General features: G+C 38.2%; 1 protein-coding gene and 1 pseudogene across 1 annotated transcript; both read right to left on the minus strand.

Annotated features, from left to right (window-relative positions):
• Positions 1-8,342: 8,342 nt before the first annotated feature.
• LOC147564827 (GDSL esterase/lipase At5g45910 pseudogene) lies at positions 8,343-9,635 on the minus strand (annotated as a pseudogene).
• A 5,765-nt stretch (positions 9,636-15,400) lies between these two features.
• On the minus strand, positions 15,401-16,875 carry LOC147564828 (GDSL esterase/lipase At5g45910-like). Its single transcript, XM_086650272.1, has one exon. The coding sequence runs from the start codon at positions 16,837-16,839 to the stop codon at positions 15,553-15,555; it is 1,287 nt and encodes a 428-aa protein (XP_086506398.1). The 5' UTR covers positions 16,840-16,875; the 3' UTR covers positions 15,401-15,552.
• Positions 16,876-20,900: the final 4,025 nt, after the last annotated feature.

Genomic DNA, 20,900 nt, shown 5'->3' on the forward strand with positions numbered 1-20,900 from the left:
TTTTCACCGCTGGATTTGTCTTGGACTCTATTTTTATCTGAGAATCAACATCGGCCACAACTCGCCGAATACCCTTACCACAAAAATGACCAATAAGCCCTCAAGTGTGTCTTTAGCCCGATTTTATCTGTTTTCCGCTTTCGATTCTATAAAATACTCTTGGACAAAAGAAACACACAGTTCATCAGAGTAACTGCTCGAATTGGACTAACTGACCCGAGTTAAAAGATTCAGATGGGACATTTTCATGTCTCATCAACAACATCTTATTCAATCAACAACCTCTGTTTGGTTAATCATTCCTACATATATTTAAATTTAAATATAATAAAGTTTAAGACTTTTAAGGTCTTCTCATTTGTAATCTTTAGGATCTATGTATTTTTTTGACGTTTTAGGTGTTTTCATTTTGTTATTGTAATATTGCACTCATTTAGCTTCATGTTGTAATTACTTTTGTAAGTCTCATGTTGTACTTAAATGAGTAAAAAGTCTCAAAACCATGTAACCTATTGGATTTGATTCCTGCGTGAATGAAAATTTTTGTTTAGGGATCTCTAAATTTCTGGTTTAATTAGGTGGGTGATTTGGGGAAATAAGAAAAGTATCCGGGTGCAAAATTTTAAAACGTAAGAAACAAAAAAGTTTAATCAAACACACTCTCCCACCCGGCAGAGAATCGCCGACCGACTCTTGACCGACGACAAGTCTCTCTCTCTCTCTCTCTCTCCCTCTCCATCCATCTCTCTACCTACTTCCCTTTCTTTCTCTGATTAACTCCTGGTGAAGGGGAAAACCCCTTCGTCCGAACCCTTCGTCTAGTTTCAGACGAAGGAAGGGTTCTTTAGTTTGAATACTAGACGAGTTTCTGGCGAAGGGGAGAGAAGAGAAAAAGAAGAGGGAAGAAAAAAAAAGAGAAAGGGAGGAAGAGGAAACAAATTTGGTGGTAAAAATCGTCGGCGTTAATGGTGGATGTCGCGCGGAATATAGGGAGTCGCCGAAGTTATTAATTGAGGAAGAAGAAGATGAAAGGTTGAAGTGATTGGAGGGAACAAATTGTTTTAAATTTTTTTGGGAGAATTATTGAAACCCCCGACTTTTGATAATGCGTTTACTGAAACCCCCGACTTTCGTTAGATTTAACTTTCATATTTTCAATATTACTTTCTTGCCCTCTTACTAAAACCCCCACCTTTTGATAATCTGATTACTGAAACCCCCGACTTTTCTAACCTTTACTAGTTGAGATTACTGAAACCCCCGACTTTTCTAACCTTTACTAGTTGAGATTACTGAAACCCCCGACTTTTGAAATGAAAGGTGCAACCCAATCCATGTTTCCAAACACCCCTAAATATCTTTCTCTATCAACAATTAGGTTCTTACTTTTCATCACCATTGTAGTAACATAAAACCAAGATATTAGAAAAATCAGAATTATATTTGGCAGTTTGGAGTTGGAAACTTGGATCTTTAGTGAATGTCATTCTCCACTTTCCACCACTCCACTTTACTTCATTATTTTTTTTTCTCTCTCAATACATAAAGCTTATAAACTTTTGTGTCATTACGGGTTGGAGAAGAAAGACTTTTGATATAAGCGGCCCGGTATTGTGTTTAAGGCGCCCACGTTTTCTGATCCCCAACAAGTCCGGTTTCAGTAAATGGCATTTTGGTCATCTCTCCCTCTCTAACAGCATCACACCGTTAAATCTAACGGAAGTGGGACGGAAGTCGGGGGTTTCAGTAATTACTAATAAAAGTCGGGAGTTTCAGTAAACGCATTATCAAAAGTCGGGGGTTTCAGTAATTCTCCCTTTTTTGGTTTTGAGAGAACGCTCATAATAACATAAATAAAACCATCACAAAAGATGGAAATGTATACATGTGCACAAAAACAAGGACTATAACTAAAATTATTGGTTTAAAACCGAATTAGCCAGCTCATGAGGGCCCTGATTAGCATCTCTATAACAGTAAGTGACAGTAACATACTTTCTTGCGAGATTTCCACGTAGAAGCATTAGATCATGAGTGAGTCTCCACGGGCAAGCATCTGGACCGTTGATAATTAGGTTTACCATGGTTTCTGAATCCCTTCCAATTCATAAGTATAAAGCCCTAATTTCTCACCCAAAGAAAACCCTAGCATAAAAGCTCTCAACTCACTATGCAGAGCCGAAATAGGAGAGAAAACTTCTGTGAGAGAATCCACCATTTCTCCCCTCTAATTCTTTGCCACCGCCGCTGTAGCTGCACCTTGTTGTCGATATGCTCCATCCACGCTAATTTTTATCCGACCTAAAGAAGGTGGTTTCCATGCTTGAACCTGCATCATAGCAGACAGATGAGAAGGAAAAAAAAAAATGAGTTTCGATTTAAATCCATAGAAGTCGATCCTAGATTCTGTCTAGATCTACATGAACACCCCTGAACTACAACTCATTCCTACTCTTCCACCAATACCAGAGAAGATAAGTGTATTTATACCATGTTTGATTTCCTTCTTCCCCTTTGTTTAGTAGAAATTTCAGGTTATCTATATAATTTTCGTAAGATCTGATAACTTATCGTCTTGAATGGTTGAAATGAGACGCCTAAATTTGTTGCATGATCCAAATAAATGTAAACATGATTCGATCTCATTTGAATCACACATCTGACATAACTGATTTATATTTGAAACACCTTTACTGATATTTAATAAAGTTGCCACACCATTGTGTAAGATCTTCCAAATGAACAACTGTGATTTCGGATCCATATTGGTTTTTTCCCATAACTTTGTCCATGGAAATTCTACTGTTTCCGAAGATACAATCGGTCTAACCTTAATGGATGAGTAATAAGATTTTGTCGTAAAGTTCCCTTTCTCTGTTTTCTTCCAAATCAATCTATCTCTTTGATTTGCATTTGGTAATGTGAGATTGGTTATTGCTGTTATTGTTTCCTGGTTAAAATGATGCTGGAGAATAGTGAGGTTCCAAGAATTTGTGTCTTTATCTATTAAGTCTGCCACCCATGTTATGTTTGATGGAAGCTCTCGAATTAATATTGGCTTGTGGTTAACCATTTCAGGGACCCATTTGTCTTCCGTAATGCGTGTATCTGTCCCATCTCCTATCATCCAAATGATGCTGTTTCTGAATGTATCTTTAATCTAGAGAAGAGACTTCCATAAAAGAGATGCATGTTTACTGTTATCCACTTCCCAAAAGCTTCAATTCTTAATATATTTTACTTCTAATAGTTTCACCTAAATTGATTGTTTATGAATTAAGAAACGCCATGCCATTGTGGCTACCAGTGATTCATTGGCTTTATTTAAAGAAAGAATACCCAAACCCCCATGTTCCTTGGAGCTAGTGATAAGGTCCCAGTTGGTAAAATGTATCTCTCTTTCATCGACATTATGGCCCCACCAGAAAGATCTTTCTTCCCTTTCTAACTGTTGGATTACGCCTTTTGGTACTAACTGATAGCAAAGGGTAGACACACATAGGCCCTAAGACTGATTTGATGAGAACAGTACGTCCAGTTTGTGAAACAAGATGTTGCTTCCATCCTGATAGGGCTTTCTTGAATTTATCCTTCAACCAGTCGAAACTTTTAATTTTATTACCTGGTTTAAGAATTAAAGCTCCTAAGTATTTGGATTGATTAGTCACAACAGAAACTTGTAATGTTGACTTGTATTGTTCTTTAGTTGTAGGTGGGACTCCCGAGCTGAAGTAGATGCTGGATTTGTCATAATTGACTGCGTGGCTTGAAAAACTGGAACAAATAGTCATGAACTCAAGAATAGCATTTAGATTATCATTTGTTGCCTTTCCAAAAATGATTAAGTCATCAGCAAATAATAGGTGGGAGATCGAGGGGCTCGTATTATTTATCTTGTAACATGTAAAAAGACAATTTGATTCATAATGATAAATAAGTAGGGATAGAGCCTGAGATGTGAGGATGAAGAGGTAGGGTGATAGAGGACAACTGATGGGTCATGAAAATGTCCCATCTAAGTCGTTTAATTTAGTCGAGTTAGTTCGTTTCGGGTCTTTATTATAATAAAATGGTTGATTTTCTTGATTAGGTGTGTTTTGTGGAGTTAGGTGTGAAAAACGGTTAAAAACGAGGAAAAGATGCATAAAGGGTATTTTGGTCATTTGAGGTCAAGGACATTCTGGTAATTTGGCTAAGGTCAGTGCGTGGTTGAAAAGTAGAGGTCGAGACGAGTTCGTAGGAGAAAACGGAAGTCAAATCGGAGTCCGGATGGAGGAATAAATCAAGGTCAAAGTTGGGTCAAATACTGTTGACCAGGTGGGATACATTCGGTAGAAATTCGGGCACGCGGGATTCTGCGGGACACGTGTCGATGAGCGGTGGCTGGTATACGCCATTATCGTGTTTTCGCTAAGCAGCGAAATGGACCCTATAGGTCTGATCCGGTGGAGCGCGCAGCAACTTAATTCGGTAGTCCCACTTCAACGTTTTAATCTTGACCATAAACCTCCGCGTTTTGAAGATCTAACGGCTCCGGTGCATCTGGTCCTTTATTCCATTCCCGTGTTACCCGAAGCTGCTTATTAAGGTAAGCCCGTGCTCTCTTCCATCCAACGGCTTCTGTATGTCCGCAAGTTAACTCCATGAATCCGGATGCACTTTATCATCTGAATTAAGCCCCCAACGGACAGGCGACGCGTGGCTTTGGCTTTTCTACCTTTAACCCCCGAAATTACCTATAAGCCCCTCCTTTTTGTCCTTCCTTAATTTTCAACCAATAGGAATCCAAATCTTGAGTAGAAAGCAACCCTAACTCCCTATTTTAACCCTCTTTCTCACATTTTCTCCCAATTAACTCCTACAAACCCTAACCATCAACCCATCTATAAATAAATCTCTACCCCTTTCATTTCTCCCTAGACTTGCAAACCCTCTCAATCTCCCTCTCCTCTTTCAATCCCCTCTTACCTATTTCTTTCTCTCTTCTCTACTACTAAATCCACTTTATCCATTATTTTTCCATCTTTCTCTACTACTACTTCTTCTCTACCACTATTCTTTCTTCCATTAATAGTCTTCTTCTTCTTCCTTCCATATTCTTCTATCATCTTTACCCTCTTCATCTCTTCTTTCCAACTTCTTTCTAGATCTAATTTCTTCCTTCTCTTTCTTTTTCTTATTTGGGTGGCAATAAAATAGCTATTACTTGAATTTCTTGGAGTAAGATTCTTGAGCACAAATGGAGCAAATCTTGGATAAAATGGAGATACATGGGAATATGGATTTTGAACATTCTTGGTGATTTCTTTCCATTAATTTCTTAGTATTTTCATTTACTTTATAGATTCAATGAATGTTACTCTAGATTTCATGTATAGTTAACTTAGCAATCTAAGGTTGTGAATGAAACCCATTTTGGATCTTTATAATATTTGTTCTTGATTAATTAAATCCTTTGATGTGCTTTAATGTCTATTGATTGTTTATCTATATGGATTGGATTTTCTTTCCATTACTCATGCCTCATAATTAGATATTTCATACTTTCGTTAAGTTGTTAGATGGAGTATGCTTTTTAGATGATGAATAATAGTTAAGTGATCCGAATCTTTATAAGGAAGACAATTAGAATTAGTGATTATAAAATTGTTTTATCTAGAACATCATCCGGAATCCAAATAGTTCATTATATTGGATCCCGAGTAAATACAAAAGAGATTTAAGTAATTAAGTGCTTGTTTATAAAGTGAAATTATGCGGTGGATTTTATAACCTTAGATATCCTCTTACCTCTCACTTAGATAGTTTAGTAGTTTTATTTGTTTTCTTATTTCTTGCAAATCAAATCAAATTTATGAGTGGGGTGTGTGTGTGTGTGTGTTTTAGTCTAAGTTAGATATTGACATTTTGATTATTGGGCTAAACTCGCCGTCAATATTCGAAATTGCCTACTTATCCCTTGGGACGATTTCCCGATTTACTAAAATACTATAACTTGACCCCGTATACTTGCGGGAATAGACCTATTTTAGGCCTATCAACAACCCTGCCTCAACCCTCGCGAGCTCCTAAAGCTCCCATGTAAGTGACCATTGACCTGAATGTTGAAAGTGGTGGTAGTGAGGCAAGTGAGGATAAGCTGGAGCATGCGGCCAGCAAGGCCCAATGCTTTAAGAACGAGTTCTAAAAACTGCCAGCGGACCCTATCATAAGCCTTCGCCATGTCCATTTTAATAGAGAATCCTCCACCCTTAACTTTGGAACCATTCATAAAATGTAATAACTCCTGGGTGATAACTCTATTGTCCAAAATTTGTCTGTTAGGGACAAAAGCATTTTGGGTCCACATCACATTTTCTTCGAGAAATGGTTTTAAACGGTTCGCTATTATTTTTGTGATGATTTTGTAAATGGAGTTACAGAGTGAAACCGGTCGAAATTCAGAAGCGCAACTCGGGTTCTTAACCCTTGGAATTAAGGCCAAGGTTGTGAAATTAAGAAAGGGGTCGATATAACCTGAATAAAAGATTTCTTGTACATATTGTATGAGCTTGGTTCCTATAATGTCCCAATTAAGTTGAAAATATTCACAAGGTAGCCCATCTGGACTTTTGTTCGACCCCATAGACATGACCACGCCTTTTATTTCCTCTGAAGTTGGGATACTTGAGATGGCGCCAATGTTTTCGTTTGATATCACTTTATAAGCACTAAGAACCTCCATTGACGGTTGAACCACTTCTTCTCTTGTAAATAAGTTTTGAAAAAAATCTGTTAAATCATTTGCAATTTCTGTTTCATTTGAACTAAAATTACCTGATTGGAGTCGCATTTGATGGATTCTTTTTTTTTGGCGTCGAATCGACATTTCAACATGAAACGCCTTTGTATTTCGATCTCCATTTTTTGCCCACTTTAATTTAACACGGTGTTCACATTTTGTTTTTTCCACCTCTTCTAAGTAGATAATCTGCTCTTGAAGTGAACTTTCTATATTCAGTGTAGCTGTTGTTGGGATCAGTGACTGAATATCTAAGTCTTTTGTGAAGTGCCTTCAGTCTGTCTCTTATCATATTGAAAGAACGTTCACTGAAAGAAAATAAATAAGATATGACGAACAAAACTTCCTACTGGTTTAAAACATAACATGGGTTGACTAAGACAATCGAGTTACTCAAAAGAAAACTCAATATTGAGCATCTTCTTGAGATATCTCTAATTGAAAGGATGCCACCTCATTTTGAAATCCTAATGGAGTGTCGAATAGGAGAGAGTTATTTTCTGGAAACTCAATAAATCCTAGGTGGCACGAGTTTCTCAAATTGGATCTTGCATCGGAGATGCTCTAAGTCAATTAGATTTTTTTTTTGAGTTTTGGATTGGAGATGCTCTAAGGTGAGAACTCCCCCGAAATAAAAATTCTTATGCATCATTTGATTCTCTCCTTTTACATGAAATAGGTTCTCCTAAACATAATCAAACCATTGTCGCTTTCTTTAACTTGAACAAGTTTGAGTCGACTGTAATATGTCTACTGGACAATTACGGCGTCGTGAACTTAGGGTCCCTGAGTTACAACTTTACGACAGATGATCACTCTTGCCCCAAGAAATATAGTAGGTATCTCAACCACGGGCTTCTCTATCGTATTGACGTACGAGTTCGTCGGCTCAAAGTGGTAAGATGAAATATTAGTGTTGATTGGGTGGTAAAGTGAAATAGTCATTGAGCAGAGGGGTGGTCTCCAGATTATAAAACCTGAAAAAATCGATCTGGTGGACATTCCATTTCTTCCACCAAAAATCTGTAAAATGTTGTTTCTACCTCCGAATTAAGAGAGAAGAAGAAGATGGGAAGTGTGATGGTGAGAGAGCAATCAGCAGGTACATGGTTTCAACAACCTACCAAAACTATATGTATACATATTTCAGAAATAAATGTGCAAGTGCATTTTGATCTCATGATCTACAGATACAGGCCTCTTCTTAGTTTTTTTTTTTTGCCATGACAAGGTTTTCAGATCTTTGCAATACTAAACATGAACTATGGATGTGATGAATGGTCATCTCCAGTTCACACTTATACTTGCCCACGAGAGTATTAGGCTTTTTAGTCCATTGATAGTGTGACTGGTCCAGTAATACTCGGTTAAAACAGTATTAAGGCTAAACATAATTCTGGATAGACAGCTTAAATCGAAAACAATAAAGGAATCGATTATCAAAAATAACTTCTATATATTTAATCCAATTGGTTATGAAAGTCTTAAAAATACATAAAATTAACTAATTGAACGTGTGGTGGAATCTATTGTCTCTACATCAAAGATAACTTAAATAAAACTATTGATGTAATGAAGAACACTTCCTAGCAGACATGTCGAAAGATGGGAGCGTAAAGTTGCCTGAAATAACACCAGAAGCCATTACTCGATAAGCAGCTTCAGTCATATGCGTTTCATCCCACATTATGTAACTATCTGGATTCTTACAGACATTGGTCATCTCGCACGTCTCTGCATTATCTTCATAGAGGTAAGCGTCCAATCCTCTTGCTTCACAACAAACTACTGAAAGTGTGTCTTTGTTCTCTATAAATCCAAATTCATCACGTCGTGAGTTGATGAAACGCATGGTTGCAGAAGCATAATCTGCGTAAATTATGTTGACATGAGGGTATAGCTCTCGAAGTTGTTGGATAGTAACTTGGAGGAAAGCATTGTGCTGATGAACAACTTGGTTCAATTCATAAATACACCCATTCCGATCATAGACATGTTCATGAGGGTAATTATTTTGAGCCCTACGAAGACACCCAATTGGGATTAATCCTGCCACCATTACTTGAGTTGCTCCTAGAGATATTAGTTCGTTAACGGTGCTAGCAATTTCGATACCAACAGTGGGAACCATATCTTGGAGTTGACTACTGTCTTTGTCTAAAGTGTAATCGTAAGTACCTATTCCTCCTACATGAAACAATGTACTTGCAAAATATTGTTGACAGTCTTGGGAGTTAGAACACAAAGATGCGCGTAGGGTTTTGAACCATTCCATTTGAACACCCAGTGAATTCTTAATTGCAGGAGCGGATAACGACGAGTTGACAACTTCATCGTCAAGGACAGTAGCTCCAATGACTGCGAAGTTTACACCGTTCTTGAAATCTGTAGAGTTATCTGTAGCCAAATAGGGTGGTAGGAATGGGATACCTAGAGCTTCAGCCATGAAGTCTATGATAAGACGACCATTAGAGAAACGTCCAGAGGATTTGTTGAAGAAAGTGATGCCATAAGGAAGAGAGTGCACGTCCCCATAAGTTCGATTGGGACGAATATAACCATGGAGAAAACTCATGTCTTGGACACCATTATGACTGTGATTAACTTGTTCCCAGGTGAGGTTAGTAGGGCGAGGAGGAGATGATGATGCAGAATTCACAATTAATTCTTGATTTTGTAATACATAGTTACCCGTATCCGATATATCATCACCAAAATTGAAAATTGAAGTTATACATGACCTTTTTCCTTCATTAGCAGCAGCAGTCATGATCATTACCCCACTAGATGTTAACAGTAGTAGAAACAAAGAAAAGATACTCATCACTTGGATCATTCTTCTTGCCATAATTCTTAGAGATTTCTCCGAGAAAGATGATAGATGTGTGTGGAGATTAGGAGGTGAAGTGAGGAGGGTATTTATGGAGGTGAAGTTGTGGCTAAGGTGGGATTCCTGTTTGCACAAGGATTATTAGATTACTACTTTCTAAATTTACAATTAGAAACTATTTCACGAGTAATACTAATCCATATGGGAGTCTGATATCCCATCAACTAACTATGTGGGCACCGGACAGAATTCAATTAGGTAAACACTTCCATCCATGTGGCAGATTTGCACCATAAACATTTTTACAATTAGCAACCACTTGAGTAATACTTGATTATTATATATACAAATAGTTTTGCAGAAAAAAAAAATATACAAAAAGTTGGTCAATCACACCGTCTACAATATAAACACCTCAGCCATGGCCTGCTCCAGTGCATAATCGTCTCTTTCCACCCTTCAACTACTATACCGCCACACTTCAAGTACGACCACAGTCACACCAAAACTTGATCATCCTGCAAAATATCTTCTATGCTGCAGCCAATATATATGCACCAAAACGAGTTCATTCCAGGTTGAATGTTATTCCTTACGTCCCATTTTGTTGGGTGTTCTGTCCATTTTTCTAATATAACATTCGTTTAACTACTAAATGATGACATTTCCAAAACTACATAAATTTAATTCAACGAAAAGTTCAAATTTAATACAACAAAAAAAGTTCTAATTAGTTCGACACTTCTACTAATGTCATTTCCAATGAATGCTATACATTATGTATAGGTAGGTTGGTAAAATACTTTTGTTGCCAACAAGCTTCCCTTAATAAGTTCAATTTCCCAAAAGGCCAAACAAAATGACACGGAAGGAGTATGTATTATTTCTCGTTCAAGGCTAGTTTGTGCTTCTAAGTGAAGGGTAATTTTTTGTTCATTTCTATCTGTTACGATCAAATTTTAACGCCAAATTTTCTTTGACTTAGGCCGCGACTAGCCCACTACCCTGGTTTTATATTTTTCGTTGACCACTCAAGGCTTGTTCTCCTGACCAATCTAGGTGTTATTTCATAAGCCAAAAGACGTAGGCGATATATAAGACAAAATGTTATTTCATAAGCCAAAATAAATTCCTAAGCAATGTGGGACTAAGTTGTGCCAAACCCACCACCACCTCTCTTCCTCTCTTTCCCTCCCTCTCTTTATCTTCATATCCCTCTCTTTCTTGCTCCAAAAACCCCAGATTTGAGATCTGCTAGGGATGATGTATGCGAATGGAGAGACCTCTTCATCTTCATCGTTTCAGCAAGGCATCACAACCGCTGCCCTGATGCTAGACAAACGGGAAATCACCCTTCTTCTTCTACTTCAGACCCTCGATCGAGGGTTTCATGGTCGCTTTGCTACCAAACATTTCGTGGCCAACTAACCACGGAACATCTCAGAGGTGGGAGAAGAAGATTATGGAGTAAAAACAAACAACTCTATTTTTGTATTCAAAATATAATTTTCTCCGGTCTTATTATTTGATCATATCAGGTTTGTTGGTACATGTAATAGGGGAAGGTAGGGATGAGTCCTTTCTCAATTTTGATAAATAATTGGGTTGGTTTGTAAGAAAAGAAATAATTCTGGCTTTGGGGCTTCCAAGATGATCTCTCTTTCTCTCTCTCTCTCTCCCAACGAATGAGACCCCCTCTCTGTCCAAAAAAGGAAATAGGGTAACGGTGGTGGTGAGTAGAAGTTTTGGCACACCGAGCACTCTATCACTTCTTTTTCTTCTTCCATTTTCATTTTGAATTTTTTTTGAAAATTTTCATCAGAACTCTTAGATATCTTCGCTTTCTTTTTATAGGTATCATATATAGTTCGTTAGTCGAAGAAAAAGAATAAAAATAGGCTTCAAAAGATGGTTTTTTCTTATTTAACACCGGTTCTGAAAGTTCTACTTTTTTTATATAAATTTATCTTTTGATCCGTTGTAGTAAAGTTGGTAAATCTTTGAAAAGTGCTCATCATCAGCTTTAGGTTGATTTCGGATGATTTTAGAGTAATTTGTAAGTAAGGTTCTCTCAAACTTGACCTTCAGATTCGCCAGTCTAAGACCCTTTGGACTGTTACAGGTTCGAGAGTATACTTACTTTCTCAGACTCAGTCGTCCGAAAAAAAAAACGCCTATAAATGTCGAAGGTCAAGCGAGATTGACTACAGCAAACCCTATTTCGCGGCGCGAAAAACAATTTAAAGGAGCGCCTTTAGCCGTGCCCCCACAAAAATTACAACAACTCTGCTTATGGACCTATACCAAAGGTATCTCGATATACCAATACACTCCTTTTACGGAGGAGTTCTATCCATATCGAAAAGTATCGTGAAGAACCAGTTTTTCAGTCTTTCTCTAACATTAGTCTATTGTGTTTGTTTAAGGTGAGTGATTTGGGGAAATAAGAAAATTATCCAGAGTAGAAAATTTAAAGGGAAGATGTGAATTTTGACGAATTTTCAGGTGTGCAACATTTTAAAGGAAACAAGTCATCTTCTTCTTCCCCGTCTCTTACCACCAACCCCGGTCACCACCTCTAATTCCGGCCACCACCATTTTTTCATTTTCTTCTTCATCCTCTTCTCTCCTTACAATAAAACTACAACCTCTATTTATCTTTCTTCTCTCTACTCCTCCCAACAATTTCCGTCTCCTCTCTCTCTCTCTTTATTTAATCTGGCGAAGGGGAGTCGATCTGGGTTGGGGAATCCCCAAATCAGTACGCTGGTTGCGGATTCCCCAAATCTGTACGGTTTTGGGATCTCCCTCTATTATCCTTTGTTTAGAAATTATTTCTTGTTTTCTTTATTCTCCTCGGTTTAAAAATTATTTCTCTCATATCTTCTCAGTTTCTAATAGACTAAAAAACAGTGGCGAGAGAGGACCAATGGACTACCAACTAGGGACCACCATCTCCTTCGCTAATGTTCTTTTTTCTCTATCCCTCTCTTTCTCACTCAGCTTCTCTGCAACTCAAATAAACACAAAATCAGAAACTTTTAGAACCATCTCCATTGCAAGACTTTAGAGTTTCTTAAAATCTCAAGTTCCGCCTAAGACTTTAGAATTTCTTTTTAGAAACCACTCCAACGCAAAATTCAATTGAGATCTTAAGATGATGTGTAAACATTTAATTTTAAGACGTCTCAATTGCAAACTCTATTTTTGAGATCTCTTTTGCGTATCTTAAGTATTATAATCATCAAATTTAATTTTAGGACCGATCAAACGTTTGTATCGCAATTACTTTTTCATGTTAAATGTACGTGTGACGTACGTAATTATTAGAGTTTTTCTTAGTGTTGCATTGGAAAAGGACTTGAGTGAGGGACACTCAATTTAGTCATATAGGAAAGAGAATCTCAATTTAGACTTGAGATAAAAGAGCATCTCTAATACAAAACTAAAAAAACTCAATCAATCCTATGTGTCTAGTCTCAATTGGGATTTTCTTTCTTATGTGACTAAATTGAGTCTTCTTTAACTTTGTAACTCTCCAAAGGTGATCTTATAAAGAACTTTACTTAATACACATGGCATTCATTCACTCAAAGAAAATAAATAAGATATTACGAAAAAAACTTTTTTTTTTTTTAAATTGAAAGGAGTGATATCTTCACTATACGAAAAAAACTTCCTATTGGTTTAAAACATAACATGGTTTGACTAAGACAATCGAGTTACTCAAAAGAAAACTCAAATATTGAGCATCTTCTTGACATATCTCAAATTGAAAGGATGCCACCTCATTTTGAAATCCTAATGGAGTGTCGAATCAGAGAGAGTTATTTTCTGGAAACTCAATAAATCCTAGGTGGCACGAGTTTCTCAAATTGGATCTTGCATCGGAGATGCTCCAAGTCAATTAGATTTTTTTTTTATTTTTTCTTTGCGTTTTGGATGGGAGATGCTCTAAGGTGAGAACTCCCCCCGAAATAAAAATTCTTATGCATCATTTGATTCTCTCCTTTTACATGAAATAGGTTCTCCTAAACATAATCAAACCGGTGTCGCTTTCTTTAACTTGAACAAGTTTGAGTCGACTGTAATATGTTTACTGGACGATTACGGTGTCGTGAACTTAGGGTCCCTGAGTTACAATTTTACGACAGATGATCACTCTTGCCCCAAGAAATATAGTAGGTATCTCAACCACGGGCTTCTCTATTGTATTGACGAACGAGTTCGTCGCCTCAAGGTGGCAAGATGAAATATTAGTGTTGATTGGGTGGTAAAGTGAAATAGTCATTGAGCATAGGGGTGGTCTCCAGATCATGAAACCTGAAAAAAATCGATCTGGTGGACATTCTATTTCTTCCACTAAAAATCTGTAAAATGTTGTTTCTACCTCAGAATTAAGAGAGAAGAAGAAGATGGGAAGTGTGATGGTGAGAGAGAGGAGAATCACCATAGGAATAGGATGACTAGACGACGGTATTAGTAATTTTACCCAGAGATTGATCAAGCCAAAGTAACTTATTAGTTTGTTATGAGTTCTTTTTCTCAACTCTCAGATAGACTATAGATGGATTTTGGTATAGAGCTGGATCTTTTTCATTTAACTCGTGTACCTTCTGTGGGTAGGCCTGAAGAGAGATGGACATCTCGGGAGTGTTTAAGCTAGCTTTTATATCGTTGCGGAACTCCTGGCGTGACAACTCTAAGCATGAAGCAAAGTTGCTTTAACATGTATATTTTTTTATCTCATGAATGTGTTGTACGGGTGAGTATTAGTGATGGTAATGCTTGTCGACTGAATTATTTGCTCATCTCTCACTTCCATTGTTATGTATTCATGTCTTTCCATTTTCCCTGGCCCTCGGTTTCCCAAGCTTCGTGTAATTATGATGTAAGAAACGTCTCAATTTTTATATGTATTCTCCTTGATTTACGCAACAACTAGGCCACTGCCTAATTCTAATTGGTACAAGGTTTAGACAAGTGGAAAGCAATACTTTTCAGAGTTATGTTTATCCCTTGAATTCTTAGGACTTAGGACTTCCTTCTAGAATTAATGGTTCCATACATTGTATGGAGCATCTTCCAGGAAGTAGAGAAAATCGTTTAGTTAGTCGTATATAGATTTAGTCAGTTAATGCCAAGACCTCAAGTACGGGCTATATATATAGGTCAAATACTTAGAGCTTTGCCTTTGAGTTAGGTATTCTAGATAGACTTTTAAAAGGACCTGTGATATAAAATTCGAAGGTCAAAAGGTGCATTTACTTCTAGTAACTTTTATCCTATACTGTAATTCGAAACCTAAAGGCGTATACAAAACTACGGGGGTTTTTTTTTTCTTTTCCGTGATACGACGTTTGGCATCTTAGTGGTTGCAGCAAGTTAAGAGTTTATGAAAAACACATTGTTTTATGCAAACAGGTTGATGAAGAACGAGAATGTGATACCCATACATCAATTCTGAATGAGATAATCAGCAGGTACATGGTTTCAACAACCTACGAAAACTATATGTATACATATTTCAGAAAATAAATGTGCAAGTGCATTTTGATCTCATGATCTACAGATACAGGCCTCTTCTTAGTTTTTTTTTTGCCATGACAAGGTTTTCAGATCTTTGCAATACTAAACATGAACTATGGATGTGATGAATGGTCATCTCCAGTTCACACTTATACTTGCCCACGATAGTATTAGGCTTTTTAGTCCATTGATAGTGTGACTGGTCCAGTAATACTCGGTTAAAACAGTATTAAGGCTAAACATAATTCTGGATAGACAGCTTAAATCGAAAACAATAAAGGAATCGATTATCAAAAATAACTTCTATATATTTAATCCAATTGGTTATGAAAGTCTTAAAAATACATAAAATTAACTAATTGAACGTGTGGTGGAATCTATTGTCTCTACATCAAAGATAACTCAAATAAAACTATTGATGTAATGAAGAACACTTCCTAGCAGACATGTCGAAAGATGGGAGCGTAAAGTTGCCTGAAATAACACCAGAAGCCATTACTCGATAAGCAGCTTCAGTCATATGCGTTTCATCCCACATTATGTAACTATCTGGATTCTTACAGACATTGGTCATCTCGCACGTCTCTGCATTATCTTCATAGAGGTAAGCGTCCAATCCTCTTGCTTCACAACAAACTACTGAAAGTGTGTCTTTGTTCTCTATAAATCCAAATTCATCACGTCGTGAGTTGATGAAACGCATGGTTGCAGAAGCATAATCTGCGTAAATTATGTTGACATGAGGGTATAGCTCTCGAAGTTGTTGGATAGTAACTTGGAGGAAAGCATTGTGCTGATGAACAACTTGGTTCAATTCATAAATACACCCATTCCGATCATAGACATGTTCATGAGGGTAATTATTTTGAGCCCTACGAAGACACCCAATTGGGATTAATCCTGCCACCATTACTTGAGTTGCTCCTAGAGATATTAATTCGTTAACGGTGCTAGCAATTTCGATAACAACAGTGGGAACCATATCTTGGAGTTGACTACTGTCTTTGTCTAAAGTGTAATCGTAAGTACCTATTCCTCCTACATGAAACAATGTACTTGCAAAATATTGTTGACAGTCTTGGGAGTTAGAACACAAAGATGCGCGTAGGGTTTTGAACCATTCCATTTGAACACCCAGTGAATTCTTAATTGCAGGAGCGGATAACGACGAGTTGACAACTTCATCGTCAAGGACAGTAGCTCCAATGACTGCGAAGTTTACACCGTTCTTGAAATCTGTAGAGTTATCTGTAGCCAAATAGGGTGGTAGGAATGGGATACCTAGAGCTTCAGCCATGAAGTCTATGATAAGACGACCATTAGAGAAACGTCCAGAGGATTTGTTGAAGAAAGTGATGCCATAAGGAAGAGAGTGCACGTCCCCATAAGTTCGATTGGGACGAATATAACCATGGAGAAAACTCATGTCTTGGACACCATTATGACTGTGATTAACTTGTTCCCAGGTGAGGTTAGTAGGGCGAGGAGGAGATGATGATGCAGAATTCACAATTAATTCTTGATTTTGTAATACATAGTTACCCGTATCCGATATATCATCACCAAAATTGAAAATTGAAGTTATACATGACCTTTTTCCTTCATTAGCAGCAGCAGTCATGATCATTACCCCACTAGATGTTAACAGTAGTAGAAACAAAGAAAAGATACTCATCACTTGGATCATTCTTCTTGCCATAATTCTTAGAGATTTCTCCGAGAAAGATGATAGATGTGTGTGGAGATTAGGAGGTGATGAAGTGAGGAGGGTATTTATGGAGGTGAAGTTGTGGCTAAGGTGGGATTCCTGTTTGCACAAGGATTATTAGATTACTACTTTCTAAATTTACAATTAGAAACTATTTCACGAGTAATACTAATCCATATGGGAGTCTGATATCCCATCAACTAACTATGTGGGCACCGGACAGAATTCAATTGGGTAAACACTTCTATCCATGTGGCAGATTTGCACCATAAACATTTTTACAATTACTAACCACTTGAGTAATACTTGATTATTATATATACAAATAGTTTTGCACGAAAAAAAAATGTTGGGTTTATACAATGGTTGGGCCCATTTGGGTGATTCCATGGTTGGGCCCATTACCATCTAATAATTAATTGAGAAGTGAGCCTCACCCACTCACTACTAGTCAAGACTATTTGTCTTTTAGTTAGCACATGGGTGGGGTCCACCTCTAGATGTAAGATGGCATTCAAAGCTCTCTTTCTCTAGACAATTAATGTCCCACATCTCTCAACTAGTGAAACTAAATGTGCCTTATAATAAATTGTTTGACAACTCATTGTAAAGCACATGGTGGAGTAGAGAAGGCTCCCACACGCGCGCGCACACATGTGAGGCATTTGGGCTTTTAACCAATTTGGTCTCTTTGGCTATTTGGGCTATTTGGACCACTTGGGTTATTTGGGCTATTTGGGCTTATGGGCCTTTAGGCCTTTGGGCTTATGGGCCTTTGGGCTTATGGGCCTTTGGGCCTTTGGGTCGTGGCCCGTGAGCCCGTGAGCTCGGGTGCTCGGGTGCTCGGGAGCTTATCTTCCTCTTTCTGACTGTTCAAGCTTTCGAGTTCTGTTATCTCCATTACCATCTCTGTTAGTGCAGACAGAGGAAGTAAGCTGTGGTCAATCCTTGGGGAGTGATCGGAATCAAGTAATTAGCACCCCGGTTACTCCGAAATCACTTTCAAGGCAGTGGCCTCCATACCACGACACAGTGAATCAGTTGTTTTCTATCCGACAGTTCCATTGATCTACCCTATATTTCCAACAATTTGAAAGTGATTTTCTGATCAATGGCTGCTGTTAATCTCAAAACCCTACCTGATATGTCAAAGATGATCCCTCTTGATGGAACTAACTACAAGAGGTGGTCACAGAAGCTGCTTATCTTCTTCGAACAACTCGAAGTTGATTATATTCTGTTCGAGGATTTATCCATTGTTTCTTCAATCGACATCGATATTACCCCTGTTAAGGATAGGTCTTCTACTTCGAATGGTGATGTTGTCAAACAACAGAAAGACAACAAAATCGTTCGACGACATCTGCTGAATCATATGGACAACAAGTTATTCGACTTGTTTGTCAACTACAAATCTGCTAAGGATATCTGGGATACCCTTCAAAAGAAATACGGAGCTGACGATGCTGGAAGGAAGAAGTACATCGTGGGAAAGTGGTTACAGTTCCAAATCAACGATGACTCTTCCATCATGGAGCAGGTTCATGTCTATGAGAACCTGGTTGCTGAAATACTTGCTGAAGGCATGAAGATGTGTGAAATCCTTCAAGCCAATGTTCTGCTGGAAAAGTTTCCTCAATCCTGGAGTGACTACAGAAACCATCTGAAGCACAAGAAGAAGGACATGTCCCTTCAGGAGCTGATCAGTCACATGAGGACTGAAGAGGCAAATCGCCTCAAGGATAAGTTTGCTAACCTCTCTTTGAATTCCCCTTCTGCTAACTTGGTTGAATCTGTTCCCTCTGGAAACAAAGACAGGTCCAAAACTAATAAGAAGAAGAAGAAGTCTGGAAAGAGTAGGACTGGAGGAGTCAAGTCCAACTCGAAGATCCAAAAATCGAAAGGTCTCTGCTATGTCTGTGGAAAATCAGGACACAAAGCATACCAGTGCAACCAGAGGAAGGACCAACGCTCAAACGTTGCTGTACTGAATATCGCTGAACCTGAAGAGATCATTGCTGCAGTAGCCGAGACTTGTTTGGTGGAAAGCAAACATGAATGGGTGCTAGACACAGGATCTTCCAGGCATATGTGTGCAAACAGAGAGATGTTTCAGACCTTCGAGGAGATGAACGATGGATCCAGCGTCTACATGGGCAACTCTGCAAAAGCTGGAATCGTGGGCAAAGGAAAGGTTCTTCTGAAACTCACCTTCTGAAACTCACCTCTGGAAAGAATCTGTCTCTGAACGATGTTCTCTACGTGCCCACCCTAAGGAGGAATCTGATCTCGGGATCTCTTCTCAACAAAGCTGGTTTAAAATTAGTTTTTGAGTCTGATAAAATTGTAATTTCTAAGAATGGAGTCTTTGTTGGGAAGGGATATCTGAGTGGGGGCCTTTTTGTAGTGAACGCCGATTCAGAAATTAATAATACTTCTAGTTCTGCTTATATCGTTGAGTCTTCTAATTTATGGCATGGTAGACTAGGACACGTTAATTACGCTTCTATTAAGGAACTTAAAGAGAATGGAATCATCAGTGCAGACGATCTTGATGATCACACTAGATGTCCCATATGTGTAGAAGCTAAACATGCGAAACTGTCCTTTAAGAATGTCACAATTAGAACGACAGAACTTTTAGAACTAGTACACTCAGACTTAGCTGATTTCAGAAACCTAGCTAGCAGAGGAGGTAAGAGATACTACATTACCTTCATAGATGACTACTCAAGGTACACGAAAGTTTACCTCTTGAGGTCTAAGGATGAAGCTGAAGAAGCTTTTCTGAATTATAAGGCTGAAGTAGAAAACCAACTAGACAGAAAAATAAAGAGGCTTAGGTCTGACAGGGGAGGAGAGTATAACTCTAACACCCTTAAATCCTTCTGTGAAAAACATGGAATCATCCATGAATTTAGTGTTCCTTATACGCCACAACAGAATGGTGTTGCGGAGAGGAAAAACAGGACACTCAAAAACATGATGAATGCCATGCTTCTAAGCTCAGGATTACCCGATGAACTGTGGGGGGAGGCGATCTTATCTGCCTGCCACATACTCAACAGAGTACCCCACAAAGGGCTAGACAAAACACCTTATGAATTATGGAAAGGTTATGTACCTAACCTGAAATTTCTAAGAGTGTGGGGGTGTCTGGCCAAAGTGGGTATACCTGACTTTAGGAAAGTCAGTGTCGGACCAAAGACAGTTGATTCTCTATTTATTAGTTATGCTCAAAATAGTGCAGCATATAGATTCATGTTATTGGAAGATGAAACAATAACGGAATCTAGAGATGCTGAATTCTTTGAGCATGAGTTTCCTTTGAAACTACCTGTTGAAAATATTCCTATGAATGATTCGTCACTTACTGATTTACCCACACATGAAGAAGTGTCTAACAGTATGCTCCCATCTATCTCCACCACAGATAGTGTAGAAGATGGAACAGAACTTAGGAAAAGTAAGAGACGTAGGATAGAGAAAACTTTTGGTCCCGACTTCATTACTGCTTTTCTATCTGAAGGTGTAGACTGGCTTAACGATGAGTTTGTATCTAGTTTCTTAATTGAGACTGATCCAAAGACTTATCATGAAGCCATAACTTCAGTAGATGCAAACTTATGGAAAGAGGCCATAAAAAGTGAGCTAGACTCTATCCTAGTTAATCATACGTGGGAGCTGGCCGACTTACCTAAAGGGTGTAAACCCATTAGCAGTAAGTGGATCTTTAAGAAAAAGATTAGGCCAGATGGGACCATAGATAAGTATAAAGCCAGACTGGTGATCAGAGGCTTTACACAGAGAGAGGGACTTGACTACTTTGATACCTACTCCCCAGTAACTAAAATCACCACAATTAGGTCTCTTATCGCGTTGGCTGCCATGCATGACCTGGTAATACATCAAATGGATGTTAAAACGGCCTTCCTGAATGGAGATCTAGATGAGGAGATTTATATGTCTCAACCAGAGGGATTCGTAATCCATGGTCAAGAGGGTAAGGTATGTAGACTGAAGAAGTCCCTCTATGGTCTAAAACAGGCACC

This window comes from Eschscholzia californica, unplaced genomic scaffold (genome assembly GCF_041429995.1).
Source record: "Eschscholzia californica isolate CP2 unplaced genomic scaffold, dmEscCali1.0.p SCAF_1, whole genome shotgun sequence".
NCBI lineage: Eukaryota > Viridiplantae > Streptophyta > Magnoliopsida > Ranunculales > Papaveraceae > Eschscholzia > Eschscholzia californica.